The sequence below is a fragment of the Chiloscyllium punctatum genome, chromosome 15, assembly GCF_047496795.1.
Source record: "Chiloscyllium punctatum isolate Juve2018m chromosome 15, sChiPun1.3, whole genome shotgun sequence".
In the NCBI taxonomy this organism is placed as follows: Eukaryota; Metazoa; Chordata; class Chondrichthyes; order Orectolobiformes; family Hemiscylliidae; genus Chiloscyllium; species Chiloscyllium punctatum.
The window spans coordinates 3,353,527-3,372,441 of record NC_092753.1 but is presented as its reverse complement, the minus strand read 5'-3'; the positions used below and the strand labels follow the sequence as shown (position 1 = coordinate 3,372,441).

The 18,915-nt window shown below is 43.8% G+C and overlaps 1 protein-coding gene across 1 annotated transcript in view; it reads right to left on the bottom strand.

Moving 5' to 3' along the window:
• The window catches only part of LOC140485988 (rho GTPase-activating protein 6), a 546,880-nt gene extending 530,412 nt beyond the window's left edge, over nucleotides 1–16,468 (bottom strand). The window contains exon 1 of the mRNA XM_072584485.1: nucleotides 15,674–16,468. Coding sequence (XP_072440586.1) covers nucleotides 15,674–16,195 — 522 coding nt within the window. The 5' untranslated portion in view covers nucleotides 16,196–16,468. The remainder of the gene's footprint in view (nucleotides 1–15,673) is intronic.
• Between the last annotated feature and the right edge of the window lie 2,447 nt (nucleotides 16,469–18,915).

The following is an 18,915-nucleotide window of genomic DNA, read 5'->3' as shown; positions in this document are numbered from 1 at the left end:
GTATTGAATATATTCTTGGAAAGAAATAGAGTGCATGTCTGTGGTGAAAGGACAAAAGGGTTGAACTACTTGGACAGCTCCTCAAAGATAGAAAGAGGCACAATGGCCTCTTGCTTTGCTGAATGACTCAATTAAATGCATAATATGGGTCAGCTGCAGTGAGATTCGCACCTGTAGATATCATCAACTGAATTGCAATATTTAATGCTTCAAACATGTGACTTAAAGCAGAAATAAACTATTGCAAACAATTTGCAATGATTATGGTAAATCTAAAGAATAAGACTTTCCACCATGGTAGCTTTGATTAATTCTGTCTATTAGTTCAAACTTATCATTAGTTTGTGAGGAATTCAGATTTGGAACATAGTGCAAAATAAAAATCACACCTCTCTGCAGATATTCAATGGATGTTCTATTGACTAAGAATTATTGCCTATTGTCACAAAGCTGGTTTCTTTTTTTTATAAAAGCTTTACCTGTTCTCAAGGATACTATGTCCTTGGATTTTTTAAAGAGGGGCAATAAACTGCTCTCGGTGCTGATTAGTCTGGTTTGGTATACAAATTAAAGGGTATTGAGAGGCCTTTTTGTTTATATGTAAACACATGAGACTTCAGGCCAAAGTGGTTATGTTTTAGAAGTGACCTGTATAACGAAAGGTGAGTGGTCAACTGAGCTGTTTAGTTCAGTCCAGAATTAGTTGGGAGTTCAACAGTGAGCTGTTGAATTAAGTCTAATTGGGATAGACTGAGTTCTGTAGGGATTCTTTGTTCTGTTCTTTGTGTTTCATTTTGTAAATTTTGTGAAGATATTTCTGTCTGTTTTAAAATCTAGTAGTCAACCTAGCAACCTCACTCTGGGTAATTTTCACTGTACACTTAGTGAAACAAATTGCAAAGTTATGGTCTGGGCTGCCTGATTAAGAATGTTTTGAGTGGTCTGGCCTAGTCCATAACAAACTGGGGGCTCGTCCTGGATTTTAAACAGCGAATGGTAAGTGCTAGTGTCTTTATTTTGGGTGTTGGTTTGGTTGGGTAGACAAAGCTTGGGCTAGGAATGACTCTTTCAGTCGCCTAAAGTTTTCTGGAAATGGAAGCAGTGACTTTGGAAGGTTTGCAGAACAAGAATAAGACCAAGCTGCAGGAATTAGCAGACCAGCTGGGGCTTGGATCTGCCTGCTTCTGTGAGGAAAGGAGAGATAATTACAGCAGTAGCTCAGCATTTAAACTCACTGGAGAAACCATCAGAGTCTATAGAGATGGCAAGAATTCAATTACAAATGAAACAGCTTGAGTTAGAGGCAAGAGATAAGGAAAGGGCAGCAAAAATGAAACAGTTTGAGTTACGATTAGAAGCAGAAGAGATGGAAGAAGAGAGCAGAGAAAGAAAAAGAGAGAGCTTTTGAACTTCAAAAACTGACACTTAAAAAAGGAAAGTCAGCTTAAAAGGCTGGAGATAAAGGCTGAAGGTAACCTTAGCGAGGAAGTAATGTGAACTCCTGTGGAAGAGCAGAGAATTAAAGCAGCAAGGTTAACAGCTGATGACTATGTCCTGGTCCATAAAATAGGATCAATTTCAGTCCATGAGGGATAGAAATTGGGGCAAAGAGAAATCCTCACATGGAAAGGGAAAGGTAGATCTCAGTGAAGATCATAAGAATAATTTATCACAGGGTTAAAAAAGAAACCATTGAGTGGGATAAAGGAATTAAAAAGCTTTGATGTTTTCATTGTTATAAAGTGGGCCATACAAAATCACAGTGTTGGTGGGATAGGAGAATGCCAGATGTAGGAAAACCAGACAAGGCCAGAGGTTTTGTTGGACTAGTAACAAAAGGCACAAGGGAAATTAGACAACTGCCTCAGAGTGTACAAGATGATCAAAGGTTGATTAAGGAGGAAGTACCAGATCTGCTTAAAAAATATAGACACAAGGGTAAAGTTCACATAGGCCAGTAGTAGCAGGTAAAGAGGTTACGATATTAAGGGACACAGGATGCTCTCAGTCTGTGATGCTGAAGGATGAGGAATTATGTACCCCTGAGTGACTATTGCCAGAAAAAGTAACATGAATTCATGGTTAGACAAAAAGCACTCAGTTATGTAAAGTGAGGCTAGAGAGTCCAGTGAAGTGTGGAGAATTTTTGGTAGGAGCACTACATAAACTCTCAGCTCCAGGAATACAATTTGGCCTTGCAAATGATATAGCTGATTCACCTACTCTACCTACTCTAGTTGAAAAGCCTGTGGAGACACAGGCAACTGAACATATCAAAGATGTTTATCCAGGAATTTTCCCTGATTGTGTGATCACAAGATTATAAAGGCATAAATTGAAGCAGGAGAGTTCAAAAGGCACAGATAAGGAAGCTGATATAGCTTGATCAGAAACTTTCTTCAATCAGATAAGTGGAACAGAGCAGGAGCAAATACATAAACATGCAAGTATCTTGAGCTCTGCTAAGCTGATTGAAATATAGCAGAAAAATGAGAACTTAAAACCGTTATATCAAAAGGCATTTACAGAGAAGGAAAGTGAATGCATCCCTGTGTGTTATTACTTAACAAAAGTTGTCTTAATGAGGAAATGGAGACCATCACACATTCAAGCAGATGAGAAATGGACAGAGATTCATCAAAGTGTTTTGCCAGTAGGGTACAGAAAGGAGGTACTGTGAGTGGCGCATTAGCTACCATTTGGAGGACATTTAGGGGTGAGGAAAACACGGGCTAAAAACAAAGACATTTTTACTGGCCTGGACTACACAAAGATGACGTTGAATTTTGCCAGACGTGTCTTACATGTCAGCTGATCAGACAACCATAGGCAATAATAAAACCTGCACCTTTAATACCTATTCCAGCATTTGAGGGATGTTTCACAAAAATCTTGATTGATTGTGTAGGTCCCCTACCTCAAACAAAAAGTGGGAATAAGTATTTGTTAACAATAATGGATGTGTCAACTATATTTCCAAAGGCAATCCCATTACGCAACATCACTGCCACAAGAGTTGTAGAAGAATTATTTAAATGTTTTACGAGATATGGACTACCGATACAGATCCAGTCAGATCAAGGATCAAATTTCACATCAAAACTATTCAAGGAGGTTATGGATACCTTGGGAATAAAGCAGTTCAAGTCTACTGCGTACCATCCGGACTCACAGGGAGCGCTAGAGTGATGGCATCAAACACTAAAGACCATGTTGAGGGTTTATGGTCAGGATTATCCAGATGATTGGGATAAGGAGATCCCCCTTTGTACTTATTGCGATCAGAGGTGCACCAACTGAATCAACTAAATTCAGTCCATTTGAATTAATTTTTGGGAATGCAGTAAGGGGACCATTAAAATTGATTAAGGAGATGTAAATAAGTCAGAATTCAGAGATCACCCATTTGGAGTATGTGTCAAATTTTAGCGAATGATTAAATAGAGCTGGAGAATTGGCTAGACAGCATTTAAAAGTATCACTGCACACAATAAAACAGGAAGTGGATAAGAAATCACAAATTTGCAATTTTGTAATTGGGGAATCAGGTAATGGTGTTACTCCCAGTGACAGATGAGCCTTTAAAAGCAAGGTTCAGTGGACCTTATCAAATCGAGAAGAAATTGTGAGAGCTGACCTACTCGATAAGGACACCACACAGGAAGAAATCTCACAGAGTGTGTCATGTGAATATGCTCAAAAGGTATTTTGATTGGGAAGGAAAGCAAGAGGAGGAGGTGTTAATGATTACAGCACAGAAGGGAGAACCAAGTTCAGAGGATTCTGAATTGGACATTCCTCAAATCAGATTGGACAATGAGGAAGTTGTCAAAAATTGGGATAAATTATTGAGTTACCTTCCACAAGAAAACCGTAATGACCTGAAAGAGTTATTACTATCACAGGGGAGATATGCAGATATAAACTGGGAAGTATTAACCTAATTGTGTTTGATATAGATATAGGGGATGCTGTTCCAGTTAAGTAACATCCTTATAGGCATAACCCTCTAAAGTTAACACAGGTTCAAAAGGAGATAGAGTGCATGCCCCAAGATGGCATAATTGAAGTGAGTTACAGTGACTGGAGCTCACCCATAGTCATGGTGCCAAAGCCAGATGGTACCGAATGATTATGTGTGGACTATTGCAAAGTCAACACCGTTATAAAGACTGATACATATCCAATTCCATGGTTGGAGGAGTGTGTTGAAAAAGTGGGACTAGCAACTTACATTTCTAAGTTGGACTTGTTCAGAGACTACTGGCAAGTACCTCTGTCAGAGAGAGGAAAGGCAATTTTGGCTTCTGTAATGCTGAATGGACTATGTCAGTTCAAAGTCATGCCATTTGGTATGAAAAACTCTCCAGCCACTTTTCAGAGTCTGACTAATACGGTCATTGCCGGATTACCCAATTGTGTGGTGTATATTGATGACCTGGTGAATTTTAGTCATTCGTGGAAGGAACATTTATAGCACTTATCGGATTTGTTCAATCGATTTCGGAAGGCAGGCTTGGTGGTAAGCCAAGCCAAAAGTGAATTTGCCAAAGCCCAAGTCACCTTCCTGGGCCATGTTATTGGACATGAACAAATAGTCCCACAGGATGTGAAAACAAAAGTAATTGGTGAATTTCCCACACTGTCCATGAGAAAAGCAGTACTATGGTTCCTGGGATTTTACTGAACGTTTGTGCCAAACTTTAGCAGTGTGGCTGCTCCACCCACCGAGTTGTTAAAAAAAGGCAAGGCGTTTCAGTGGACAGCGGACTGTCAAAAGCCATTTGACAGCCTAAACACTGTGTTAACCGTTGTCCCAGTATTAGCCACACCAGATTACATGAAGCCTTTCAAGGTGGCTATTGATACCAGTGATGTGGATCTCGGTGCAGTGCTCCTGTAAGAGGATGACAAGGGAATAGAAAGACCCATTGGGCATTTTTACAGGAAATTGAACATTCATCAACAGAAATATTCAACGGTGGAGAAAGAGACTTTAACCGCACAATCCCCACAATCCTGCCCCACAATCCCGCCTCTGGTTTTCCACATGCCTATGAAACAATGTACTAGCTGCTACACCATTGCAACATTTCAGTGTTTATATTACCAGCAGTGCATCTGAGACAATCATATACACTGATCATAACCCATTGATATTTGTGGAAAACTTTAAGGACAAAAATGTCACTGTTTCGATGGAGCTTGTTGTTGCAGCCATTCAAGTTGTCAATTGTGCAGGCGGCAGTTCGTGAAAACATGATTGCAGATACATCATTGAGTCTCGAATGAGATATGGAGGCATTCGGTGGTGGGTGTGCCACAGCCTGAATTTGCATGGGGTTGTGCATGTTTGCACGTTTGTACTTAGTATAGTTTATATGTGTGTTTAGACTACTAACCGGGTTTTCGAAGGGTTTTAAAAATGAAGCCATCTTTTAATGATGGTTCACTTTTTTAAATGGGGGGGGGGGGGGGGGGGAAGTGTCACAAAGCTGCTTTCTTTTTTTCTAAAAGATGTTCCTGTTCTCAAGGATACTATGTCCTTGGTTTTTTTTCAGAAGGGTAATAAACCGCTCTGGTTTGGTACAGAGATTAAAGAGTATCAAGGGGCCTTTTTGTTTATGTGTAAACAGATGAGACTTCAGGCCAAAGTGGTCATGTTTTAGAAGTGACCTGTATAATGAAAGGTGCATGGTCAGCTCTCTAGCTGAGCTGTTTAGTTCAGTCAAGAACTAGTTGGGAGTTCCACACTGAGCTGTGTGGAAACAAACTCTCTCTCTTTCTGTCCTTCTAACTTCAACCTGTAAGCACATGTTCCATTTGTACTGGTTTTTAAGGGGGTTTGCTTATTGGGACTTCTGTGGAGATTTGGAACAGCATAATTAAGTCTAGTTTGGATAGACTGAGTTCTGTAGGGGTTTTTTATTTTGTTCTTTGTGCTTCATTGTGTAATTTTGTGAATACATTTCTGTCTGTTTAAAATCTATTAGTCAACCTTGCGACCTCACTCTGGGTAATTTTCACTGTACACATAGTGAAACAAATTGCAAACTTATGGTCTGGGCTGCCTGCTTAAGAATGTTTTGAGTGGTCTGGCCTCGTTCATAACACTATGCTTTGTCATATACCTGGTGTTGTCATCATATTATCTCCTGCCTACAACTGCACAATCCCCACAATCCTGCCCCTGGTTTTCCACATGCCTATGAAACAATGTACTAGCTGCTACACCAATCAAAAACAGACTCTTAATTCAAAGTGAAACATTTTTCCCTCTTATATTTTTATAACTATTCAAGGAACTGCACAGATGGAGACTCTTCAGCTGATCGAGGATATACTAGACTTTAAAAGAGCAATATAGTTCATCACAATCTGCACTTCTTCCCTCTACCACTGCATTTTTATCTCTTTCAAGTATTTTTTAAATCCCCTTTGAAGGCCACTATTAAATTTGTGACGACAACTCTGACAGGCAATGTATTCCAATTGGAACTGCCCATTGCGGAAAAATATATTTCTTTGTGCCACCTCAGATTCTTTTGCAAATCATTTACACTTGTGCACTTGCATTACCAATCCTTCAGTCATTAGAAACAGAAACTTTGCATGATTTTTAACACCTCTATCAAATCACTTGTTAACCTTATCTGCTCTAAAGTCCTTAGCTTCTCCAGTCTATCCACGTAACTGTCATAGCTAATTCCTGGACCCATTCTAGTATATCTCCTTTGTACTCTCTCCACAAAGTCTTCACGTCCTTCCCAAATGTGTGCCCTGAATTGGGGTAATACTACAATGCGGACTTCACTAATATTTTGGAGAAGTTTAGCTTATCTTCCTTACTTTTGTGTCTGTGCCCATCTTTATGAAGTCCATGGTGTGATATTAAACGCTTTGCAAAGTTGTCTTGTCACCTTTCAAAGATTTATACTCAAGCACCATCTCTTTTCCTGAAACTCTTTGCAAATTAGGAGAACGTGAGGACTGCAGACGCTGGAGAGTCAGAGTCGAAAAGCGTGGCACTGGAATAGCACAGCAGGTCAGGCAGCATCCGAGAAGCAGAAGCCCTGACTCACTCTTTCCTAGTTGTGCTGTTAAGCATGTCCTTATCCTTTCTATCAAAATGCATCACCTCACATTTTTTTTGATATTGAATTCAAGTCCATTCAAGCCCATTCTACCATTCTGTGTCTTCTTGGTTATTTTTGCAGTTTTCCAGGCTGGTTATTATACCTCCAAGTTTCATGTCATCTGCAATCTTTGAAACTGTGCCCATGGTCCAAGCCATTGATGTACATGAAAAGCAGTGGGCATAAAGAAAATTATTCAAAAAATGTTTCACTTAATAAAACAAAAACAAAGGCAGGATCTTGCCAGCCTTCCCAGTCCACAAACGGTGTGAGCTGTGCTGAGAAATACAGAAAATCAGATGAGATATCCAGCAAGATCCTTCTCAATGTCAAGGCCAAAGGTAACCAACTAAGTCCTGGATGTCAAGACAAGATTCTTGCTGGTGAGGGGCCAGTAATAGAGATTATTGTTCATTATCACCCACATTATTATCTAATTTCTCCTCATAAATATGCAGTTTCTTATTCTACTATCCATCATATAGAAATTAGAAGCTGAGAATTCTTGATATGAAGGTCAGAGTGATTACCAGGCAACTCCAGCTTATCACTGGCTCTTTTGGATCTCTATCTTGGACATTAACTCCCAGATCTCAGAGTACACCTTGTGGACAGCAACCATGTGCACCCCAAGTCCACAGACTTTTATCATCCAACAGTCATTGAGTTATACAACACGGAAACAGACGCTTCAGTCCAACTCTTCCACACCAAACTGATGTAGTCCCATTTGCCAGCATTTGGTGGACATCCATCTAAAGCCGAGGAGAAAGTGAGGACTGCAGATGCTGGAGATCAGAGCTGAAAAATGTGTTGCTGAAGAAGGGCTTATGCCCGCAATGTCGATTCTCTTGCTCCTTTGATGCTGCCTAACCTGCTGCGCCTTTCCAGCAACACATTTTTCAGATCCATCTAAAGCCTTCCTATTCATGAACCCATCAAGATGCTTTTAAATGCTGCATTTGTACTCATCTCTGGCAGCTCCTTCTATACGCACACCACCCTCTGCGTGAAAAAATTATCCCTCAGGTCCCTCTTATTTATCACCCCATTCAATCTTAAACCTACGCCCTCCAGTTTTGGACTGCTCTACCCTGGGAAAAAGACCTTGGCTATTTACCCTTTCCTTGCCTCTCATGATTTTATGAACCTCTTTAAGGGCACCCCTCAGCCTCTGACGCTCCAGGAAAATAGCACCAGCCTGTTGAGACTCTCCCTATAGTTTAAATATGTACCAGCCTCACCACATCATGGCATATCTCCAATCCACTGCAGTGCAGACCATAAGACATTGGAGCAGAAATTAAGCCAGTCAATCATGGCTGATAAGTTACTCAACTCCATTCTCCTGCTTTCTCCCCATTACCCTTGACCCCTTGATACTCAATGACCTGGCCTCCGCATCCTTCTGTGGCAATGAATTCCATAGGTTTACCATTCTCTGGTTGAAGAAGTTTCTCCTTATCTCTGTTCTAAAAGGTCTTCCCTTTACTCTAAGGTTGTGCCCTCGAGTCCTAGTCTCTCCTACCAATGGAAACATCTTCCCAAGATCCACTCTGTCCAGACCATTCAGTATTCTGTATGTTTCAATTAGATCCCCACCCTCATCCTTCTAACCCCCTTTCATCCTTATAAACTTCATTGAGTTTCTCATACATTAAGCTTTTCATTTGTGGAACCATTCTCATGAATCACCTCTGAACACGCTCCAGGGCTAGTACATCCTTCCTGAGATAAAACTGCACACAATACTCCACATGTGGTCTGACCAGAGTCTTATTGAGCCTCAGAAGTACATCCCTGCTTTTGTATTCAAGTCTTCTCAAAATGCTTGCCATCATTGCATTTGCCTTCCTAACTGCTGACTCAACCTGCAAGTTTACCTTGAGAGATTCCTGAACTCCCAAGTCTCTTTGCACTTCAGACTTCTGACTTTTCTCCCCATTTAGAAAATAGTCCATGCCTCCAAAGTGCATGACCTCACACATTCCCACATTATATTCCATCTGCCACTTCTTTGCCCATTCTCCTAACCTATCCAAATTCTTCTGCAGCCTCCCCACCTCTCAATGCTACCTGTCCCTCTACCTATCTTTGTATAATCTGCAAACTTAGCCAGAATGCCCTCAGTACTTTCATCTAGATTGTTAATGTACAAAATAAAAAAGGTTGTGGTCCCAACACTGAGCCTTGCGGAACATCACTTATCACTGGCTGCCATCCTGAGAAGGACCTTTTATCTTACCCACTGCTTTTTGCCAGACAGCCAAGCTCCTATCCATGCTAACACCATGGACGCTTATCTTACTTAGTAACCTCCTGTGTGGAACCTTGTCAAAAGCCTTCTTGAAGTCCAGGTCAATAACATCCATTGTCTCTCCTTGTTCTAACCTGCTCAATATTTCCTTAAAGAATTCCAGCAGATTTGTCAGGCATGACCTCCCCTTGATGAAACCATGCTGACTTTGCCCTATTTTACCATACACTTCCAAGTATTCAGAAATCTCATCCTTCGCAATGAATTCCAGGATCTTACCCATGACTGGCTAATCGCGGCGTAATTTTCCATCTTTTACCTTACTCCCTTTTTAAACAGGGGTGTCATGAGAGAGATTTTCCATTCCTCTGGGACCCTCCCTGATTCTAGTGATTCCTAAAAGATCATCACTAACACCTTCCCTATCTCTTCAGCTATCTTCCTTTGAACTCTGAGGTGTAGTCCATCTGGTCCAAGTGATTTATCCACATTCAGGCCATCCACCTTCACCTTTGTGATGGTTACCATACTCAGTTCTACCCCTCACTCTCTTGAATTTTGAGATGTTACTTGTGTCTTCCAGTTCTGCACTTCAATACTACACTTTGGAACACACCGACTCTTTTTATTAGAATACTGTTATTAGGGCCGTTAATGTGCAGCAATTGGCACCCACCTCATGGATTTGACAGGGGAGCATTTCATAGGTCCTTGTTTGCCCTTTCAGTGTTCATTCACTTTGAGCTGACTTGGATGCTCATAGCATCTCTGCTTTGCTTAGCCTGTTTGTGGTTTGCACTTCAGCCAAAGCCGAAATGCTCACAGTATTTCTGTTTTGCTTTGCCTTTTAGTGCGGGCACAAAGCCAGGCAGGTTGGCCTGATTGTCAACAGTGACAAGTCAAGGTAGTGGAAATGTCGTTGTACGGCACCACATTATATCAATCTCATACCTGTATTCGGCCATGTCTAAAAGTCTAAGGGGGATAGTTGTCCGTCAAATCAAAGGAGACATCATTGACTCAGGGGTCCTAGTACAGTAAGTGAAGGGTAGCCTTCGATATCAGTCCAGGAGCTTGGGCAGTCAGTCAGCTGCTCGGGGTGCTCACAGTCAAGATCCTCTCCTTATAATTAACTAGGAGACAGTGAGGACCACAGATGCTGGAGATGAGAGTCAAGGAGTGTGGTACTGGAAAAGCACAGCCGGTCAGGCAGCATCCGAGGAGCAGATCCGACAGACATTTACCTGTACTTCCGCAATCCTTCCACATCCAACAAAGCTTTACCTATGTTTCCACTTACGTCATCTACTGTATCTGTTGCACCCAATGTGGTCTCCTCTACATTGGGGAGACAGGATGTCAACTTGCAGATCGTTTCAGAGAACATCTCTGGGACACCCGCCATAACCAACCCCACTGTTCTGCAACTGAACACTTTAACTCCCCTTCCCACTCCACCAAGGACATGCAGGTCCTGGGCCTCCTCCATTGCCAAACCCTAACCACCCTACGCCTTGGAGGAAGAATGCCTCATCTTCCATCTTGGTACCTTCCAACCCACACGGTATCAATGTGGATTTCACCAGTTTCACCATTTCCCCTCCCCACACCTTATCCTAGATCCAACCTCCCAACTCAGCACTGCCCTCTTGAATGGTCCTACCTGTCCAGCTTCCTTTCCACTTATGTGCTCCACCCACCTCTCAGATCTATAACTTTCATCCCCACCTTTATCTGCTTATCACATTCCCAGCTACCTTCCCACCAGCCCCACACCCCCCTCGTTTATCTCTCAGCCCCCTTGGGCTACAAGCCCCATTCCTAATGAAGGGTTTATGCTTGAAACGTCAACTCTCCTGCACCTCAGATGCTGTCTGACCAACTATGCTTTTCCAGCACCGCACTCTTTGACTCCACTCCTTATAAGCTTGAAGAGCCAAATAGTGGGCCCCTCACTGGCTGTCTTGGCTTTTTTTGCCCTATTGTGGGCCCTTATCTCCCAGTTGGAGACAAGGTAAGGGATTAACTGAGATGAAAGCAGCTGGAACAGATGGTAGTGCTGATGCAGATAAGGGGAAGCTGGTGAGTGAGTGGACAATGCAGACACCGTGCAGGGTTAGTAGTTTGGGGGGTGATGGAGTAGATGAGACCAAGTGAGAGAAGATGTTGCATGCAATACTGAGCATTGGCAAAACATGGTGGGAGGTGGGTGCAGTAGCAGAGATGGACAGAGTGTGAGTTAGCAGAGGCAAGATGGTGACACTTAGTCTGATTGAGGGGAGAAGGTTATTAACCTTCTTGTGGCATTCCTGGGAATTTCTCGGGACAGTTGAGACCACAATGGCCTGGCTGGCAACATCAGACCAGATGAAAAAGTGCTGTCATGGCCTCCTCTGTTGGTTTTGTGTGAAGAGGATAACCCATTTTGGCACAACCCTGTCCACCAGACCTTTCAGGTTGCTGACCACAAAGCAAGGTGTCAATATCTCTTTATCTGCTACATGTGGGGCAAAGGTCACACATCATGGAAGGCAGCTCTGAGTTGACAGCACTTGACTGGATGCACAAGGCTTTTAAAATATGGTGCCATTGCCAGAACTCCTGGCATGAAACTTGGCATGAAAATGTTGTTTTATGAAACTTGACAAAAATGCCACTTTTGAATACTGGTAAGATTTAGTCCACAGTTTCAAATGCTCCTTGTATTGGTGGTAGCAGTAACTTGCAGATTAATCTTTAATTCCCAAAGACTTCAAGGTAATCTTGGAGAGCCAACAGCCCTATAACGATTTCACAGTTTACTTTTAACACATTGTATTATTACAGAATGCAATATAATCATCAATCTAGTTTCAAGATTAAGATGCAAAAACATAAAGGCCCTCAGTGTTCCCCACAGTTTATGATCATACATAGGACACCCATCTGCATTTTTTCTTTGTCTGTCTTAACAAAGATGATAACCAATGTCATGATCCTTAGCAAAGGCATTAACTCATTATTGAGGTGGATTCACACATTTACTGAAAGAAAGAACAAAAGAGAGGAATTTCAGACCATTGGGTTAAATATTTTGTGTGATGATATCTCACGATGTAAGTTCAGGTCCAGCATTTTTCAAATAAAGCAAAGGTCATTCAGCATAACAACTCATAATATTTTGACAGCTCATTTTCACATAACCACCATCTCTCCCAAAACTAGGCTGTGTCAATCATGATTACAGCATGGTGTCTGTATCCCATAGTTAATGTTGAAAAGTGTTTCCGACAAAGCTATTTGATCAAAAGGTTGTCAAAAAAGTTTTTTTTAATTCATTGGCAATACTCTGCTTCTATTTATACTTGGAAGGGTGAACTGCAAAGTTGACATCAAGCTTATTTAATCAATGTAAATAACAGGAAATATTGTACTTAAGCCAATAAACTTTAATGATGTGTGATACTGTTACTTCATGATGATCATTCAGCGTTGTTTCCATCTGTCGTATTTCAGATGTGACTCAGCGATAGCACAACTTGCTTTGCCATCAGAATGTTGTGTGTTCAAATCCCATTCCAGACGCTTAACCAAATAATCTAAGATGACACTCAAGCGCAGCACTGAGGGGTTGCTCCAGAAGAAGCAATGTTTTCTTTCAAGTGAAACATTAAATTAGGTATCTAGAATTCCTGCAACACAGAAGGAGGCCATTCAGTCTATCAAGTTTACACTGACCCTACAAAGACCATCCCACCCAGACCCACGCTATCCCTGTAACCTTGCATTTCCCATGGCTAATCTAACTAGTCTGCACATCTTTGGACTGTGGGAGCACCTGGAGGAAACCCGAGCACCCAGAGGAAACCCATGCAGACATAGGGAGCATGTGCAAACTCCACATAGAGAGTTGCCCAAGGATAGAATTGAACCCAGGCCCATGGTGCTGCGATGGAACAGTGCTAACCACTGAGCCACCATGCTGCCTCAATCCACTGCACAAATACTTACCAGTATCTTGCCCGCATTTATCCTTCAGCCAAAACTTGCAAACCAGCTCTCTGGTATTTTCTGGAGTGGCAAGGTGGCTCTGTGGTTAGCACTGCTGCCTTACAGAGCCAGGGACCCAGGTTCAATTCCCGCCTCGGGCAACTGCCTGTGTGGAGTTTGCACATTCTCCAGGTGCTCTGGTTTACTCCCACAGTCCAAAGATGTGCATGTTAGGTGAATTATCCATGCTAAATTGCCTGTAGCGATATATGACCCTTAGTCAGGGGTAAATATAGGGGGGCGGGTTTCTCTTTGGAGGGTCGGTGTGGACTGGTTACGTCAAAGGGCCTGTTTCCACACTGTAGGTAATCTAATCTAATCTAATCATATCCAGAATTGCTTTCACACACAACTGAATTTCTTTTCCCACCACCAAATCACTTGTGGCAATTTTTGCCTATTCACCATCACCAGCATATCACCTGTATTTTCCAACTGATTCATTGTTCAGGGCAATGCAGACCAAGAAAGGTGAAGGAGAGGGAGGGGGCTAAATCAAAATAGACTTGGAAGGCTGTCTGCCATTCTATCTCACTGATGTGAGATCCCTTTGTAATTACACTTCAAAAATTGTTCTTTGACTTGAGTGTGCTTTGAAACTTTTCAAAGATGCATAAGGTTGGTGTTGTAATATCTCAAAATGTTCACTTTATGCAATGTTTTAAGGTCATGTTCTAAAATTGGACTGCTAGGTATTTTTCACAATTGAATACCGTAAATGTTTCTAATGGTCCCCTTTATGTTTTAGTGAAAAACTATGACAATACTGCAATAGACCTTGTAAGATACAAGGACAGCACATCACAAAACAGGTTAAAATGGAAATGTTAATGTTTTTGTAAGTCAACTGATGTTTTTAATATCTTCAAATAATCAGAAATCAACTGATCAATCACATTTCATATTGGGCCATAAATAATGTGAATTTACCATTACTAATTGTACACATTATTTTAAATTTGATGTTTGAAATGATAATTGAGCTTCAACTGAATAATGAATTTACAGTTATTTCCTGGCTCTTCCCCCAACTCTGGGCCTCTTTCTGTTTGTCATTGGATTAGATCCTTCCATGTTATTCGTATTGCTCCAGATAAATGTGAGTTGCATTCAAGAGATGCATAAAATTACTTTTTACAGTAGAAAATAGAGATGGAATTGTAGAATTGAACATTAAACAAATAGTTAACTCCAAAAGGTTTTAGCAGTCACTCAGACTTTCCAAACACTTTGATATAAACAGCTGTTGCATACTCTTGCTTGAGAGACTACACTAGGAATATACTGGTTTCTTGCTATTAAGGGAATGATCTCCAGACATGGCAAATGTCAGCGCATGTAGGTAGAAACGATCTATTCATCTCTCAGGACAAATTAGGTTTTGTTCTGAATCACCCTGATGAATTACAGGCTGGACCTTGTATTGTCCAATCCCTTCAAAATTAAGGTGAGATATGCACTATTTCAACACAGAAAAACCTTTAACATCAAATATTAGAACAAGTCAGGATTAACTGCAACAAGCTGTTCATTGCATTTAATTTTTTATTGTCATGGTTTGACTTTAGCAGGGAAACTATGGCATCATTTGTGGAGACCAGTTTGGACGATAGATATTTTCTAATAAACCTGTTCAAAGAATGTTATTCACACCTCTGTCGCAGGTCGGAATTGAACCTGAATCTTTTATCTTATGAGGTTGGGACATTACCGCTGTGCCACAAGAACCCAATTTAGGGAATCTGGACAGTCCGATTGTTGAAATGACAGGCCTCCTGGGTTCATGTCCACTCTGAGTGCCTCAGTGTTGTTGGCCCAGTACTGGTTAATGAGGATCATTTCAGGATTCCTGATCATTTCTCCGCCATTCATTCACACAGCAATTATTGCAACAAAGTAGCGAACAGAAGCAAAAGCACCGATTGGTCAGAATAGCTCTTAGCTGATGAAGGTGAACTGAGGGTGCTATTTATTCCTCAAAACATAAAACTGCAGGAGTTCCTTCGGATGTATTTAATATGCCTCAGGCATGAACAATGACACCAGTGACCCGTGTAGCCTGAAGAGATTGGTAACAGTGCGCGCTATTTGAATGGGTCCAGTCATTCTCAGTTCTTGGATGCACAGTATCATCCGCACTGCCACATTTGACAACCAAAATGAAGACAACACTCGGCGATGCCAGTCCTCACACTGTTTACCAACAATGCACACACCATCAAAACTCTCGACACGAGTATAAAACTCCTACCTCTGACCTCCAGACTATGTAGGACTGGCTGCTGACTTGATGCGGCTTCCTCTGCAGCCACTTCCTCGGAGAGAACAGGGTGTTGCTGGCCGGGCTCTGAGGCTGGCCCCTGGGCAGGAAGGCGAGGTCCCAGGCGGCGGTCCTCCTGCCCCCTCCCCTGGGCTCCAGGTCGAAGCTGAAGCTGGCGGAGAGAGACTTCTCCAGCGGGGAGCGGGGACAGTGCCGGGGGCGCAGCGAGCGGCCGCTGAGCAGACTCTCGGCCGAGCTGCGGGAACACAGGGGGCCGCCGGCACCCGCGTACTTGCCCCTCAGGCAGGCGGCCCGGGGGGCATCGAAGTCGTCGGCCGCCGTGAGCTCGCTGTCGGTGCCGTAGCCCCGGATAATCGCCGAGTCCAGGCTCCTGGTCTGGCGCAGCTTTCTCTTGGACATGCTCTTGGCTGATGGCGAGGAGCAAAACAAAACAGTGTTCAACCACCCTCCGCCACCTCCTGCAGCACCTTGGGGCAAACCCTGAGCGGACATCTCCGGGAGGCAGGCTGAAGCCCAGCCGGGCTGACCTGACTTATTTTTTTTAATGTTTGTGCCTCTGCGGAGCTGCAGAGGACACTCGCTCCCATCGGCTGACAGACCGCCCCAGAGACTCGGCGGCAGCAGCGGGAGGAGGACACGCTCATCAGCATCAAAACATCTCGGAGGGGTGGGGGGGGGCTCACTGGGCTGGGACTGGGGGCGGAGGGAGGGAAGGGAATGAGAGAGAGCAAGGCGAGCGTCTGTCTCAAACTCACATCCGCACCCTGCGCTCACACTCTCTCTCACACACACACACACACACACACACACAGTGAAACTCTTGGCTAAACTCCATTAAGTTAACCCTGGCGGAGCTGCACCCGCGCCCGCCCACACGCAGCCAGAACCGCTGCTGCTCGGCAATCCGAAATCCCCGAAATCCGAAAACCGCCAGGCAACATCTGGGGACGCGGGGCTGTGAGCCGCCGCTCGATGTGCATTTTGTACGGTCGCTGTTCAGAGCTCCCGACTCCCTCCCAAGTGCACTGGAGTCCGCTAGAAAGGCGGCAAGATCGGGTCATCTGCCCTTTCGGCTTTGGCGAAGGGGATCGACCTCAGACGGGGCAGCGAGGGGCATAACACCTGCTCCTCCAAACAGAGCCTCAATGTCTCAGCTGACCTCTGTCAGTGCCACACTCTCCCAGTACAACACGTTCACTGGTAACCTCGACACAATTCCCTGGAGAAAGGGAGGACTGCAGATGCTGGAGATCAGAGCTGAAAAATGTGTTGCTGGAAAAGCACAGCAGGTCAGGCAGCATCCAAGGAACAGGAGAATCGATGTTTCGGGCATGAACCCTCCTGAAGAAGGGCTCATGCCTGAAACGTCGATTTTCCTGCTCCTCGGATGCTGCCTGACCTGCTGTGCTTTTCCAGCACCTCTCTAATCTAGACTTAAATCTATACCTTCCCACTGTTGTTCCTTTTAACAGGAAGCCAGTTCTGGTGTCATGACGACCTTGTGTCAGAATTGGAAGATATTAGACATGAAAGCCAACTTATGAGCAAGCCAGGGAGATGGTTTGGTGTAGCACAGTGGCTCAGTGATTAGCTCTGCTCAATCACAGCACAGGGTGTGATTCTAGCCTCGGGAGACTGTGTGGAGTTTGCATGTTCTCCCCGTATCTGCATGGGTTTCTTCCTTCCTACTATCCAAAGATGTCAAGTTAGGTGGATTGACAATGGGATATGCGGGGTTGGGGTGGGTCTGAGATGCTCTCCAGATTGTAGGTATGGACACGATGGGCTGAATGATCTGCTCCCATACTGTAAGGATTCCTTTTTGTAACAGACAGTGAACCATGGTAATAGGGTTTATGGTATCAGTGATTAAATGGCAGAATGTGCAATGCTGCATTATAAGTTACCAATAGAACTCAGTTTTTACTCAGCATATTTATTCTAGAATAAATAAATTAGAATTTTTAAAATTCATTCCATCATGTGGTTGTTGCTGGTCAGTTCGCTTTTTATTGACCATCCCTAATTGCCTGAAGAATGCTGCGGTAAGCTACCTTCTTGCTGAAGACTAGATCAGAGTGTTGCTGGAAAAGCACAGCAGGTCAGGCAGCATCCGAGGAGCAGGAAAATCGACATTTCAGGCAAAAGCCCTTCATCATGAATGGAGGCAGGGAGCCTCCAGGGTGGAGAGATAAATGGGGTGGGGCTGGGGAGAAGGTAGCAAAAAGTACAATAGGTGGATGGGAGTGGGGATGAAGGTGTTGGGTCAGAGAGGAAGGTGGAGCAGATAGGTGGGAAGGGAGATAGGCAGGTAGAACAGGTCATGGGGACGGTGCTGAGCTGGAAGTTTGGAACTGGGGTAAGGTGGGGGGAGGGGAATTGCGGAAACTGGTGAAGTCCACATTGATGGCCTGGGGTTGAAGTGTTCCGAGGCATCAGGTGGTGAGGGAGTGGCGGTGGAGGCGGCCCAGGACCTGCATGTCCTCGGCAGAGTGGGAGAAGGAGTTGAAATGTTGGGCCACAGGGCAGTGGGGTTGATTGGTACGGGTGTCCCGGAGATGTTCCCGAAAATGCTCTATGAGAGGGCATCCAGTCTCCCCTCGCACCGCCCTGTGGCCCAACATTTCAACTCCATCCCACAGCCCCGTGGCCCAACATTTCAACTCCCCCTCCCACTCTGCCAAGGACATGCAGTTCCTGGGCTGCCTCATCTTCTGCCTCAGAACACTTCAGCCCCAGGGCATCAATGTGGACTTCATCAGTTTCCTCATTTCCCCTTCCCCACCTTACCCCAGCTCCAAACTTCCAGCTCAGCACCGTCTGCATGACCTGCCCTAGCTGCCAATCTCCCTTCCCATTGATACACTCCACCCTCCTCTCTGACCCAACACCTTCATCCCCACCTCCATCCATCTATTGTACTCTTTGCTACCTTCTCCACAGCCCCACTTCCTCCCATTTATTTCTCCAACCTGGAGGCTCCCTGCCTTCATTTCCGATGAAGGGTTTTGCTCGAAACGTCGATTTTCCTGCTCCTCGGATTCTGCCTGACCTGCTGTGCTTTTCCAGCACTACTCTAATCTAGACTCTGGTTTCCAGCATCTGCAATCCTCACTTTTACCTTCTTGCTGAAGTCTAAAGGAGATGAGGAGAGGTAAAGACACCACGGTATCTTTCAGAAGTGAGTTCCAGGATTTTCGTCAGTGACAGCG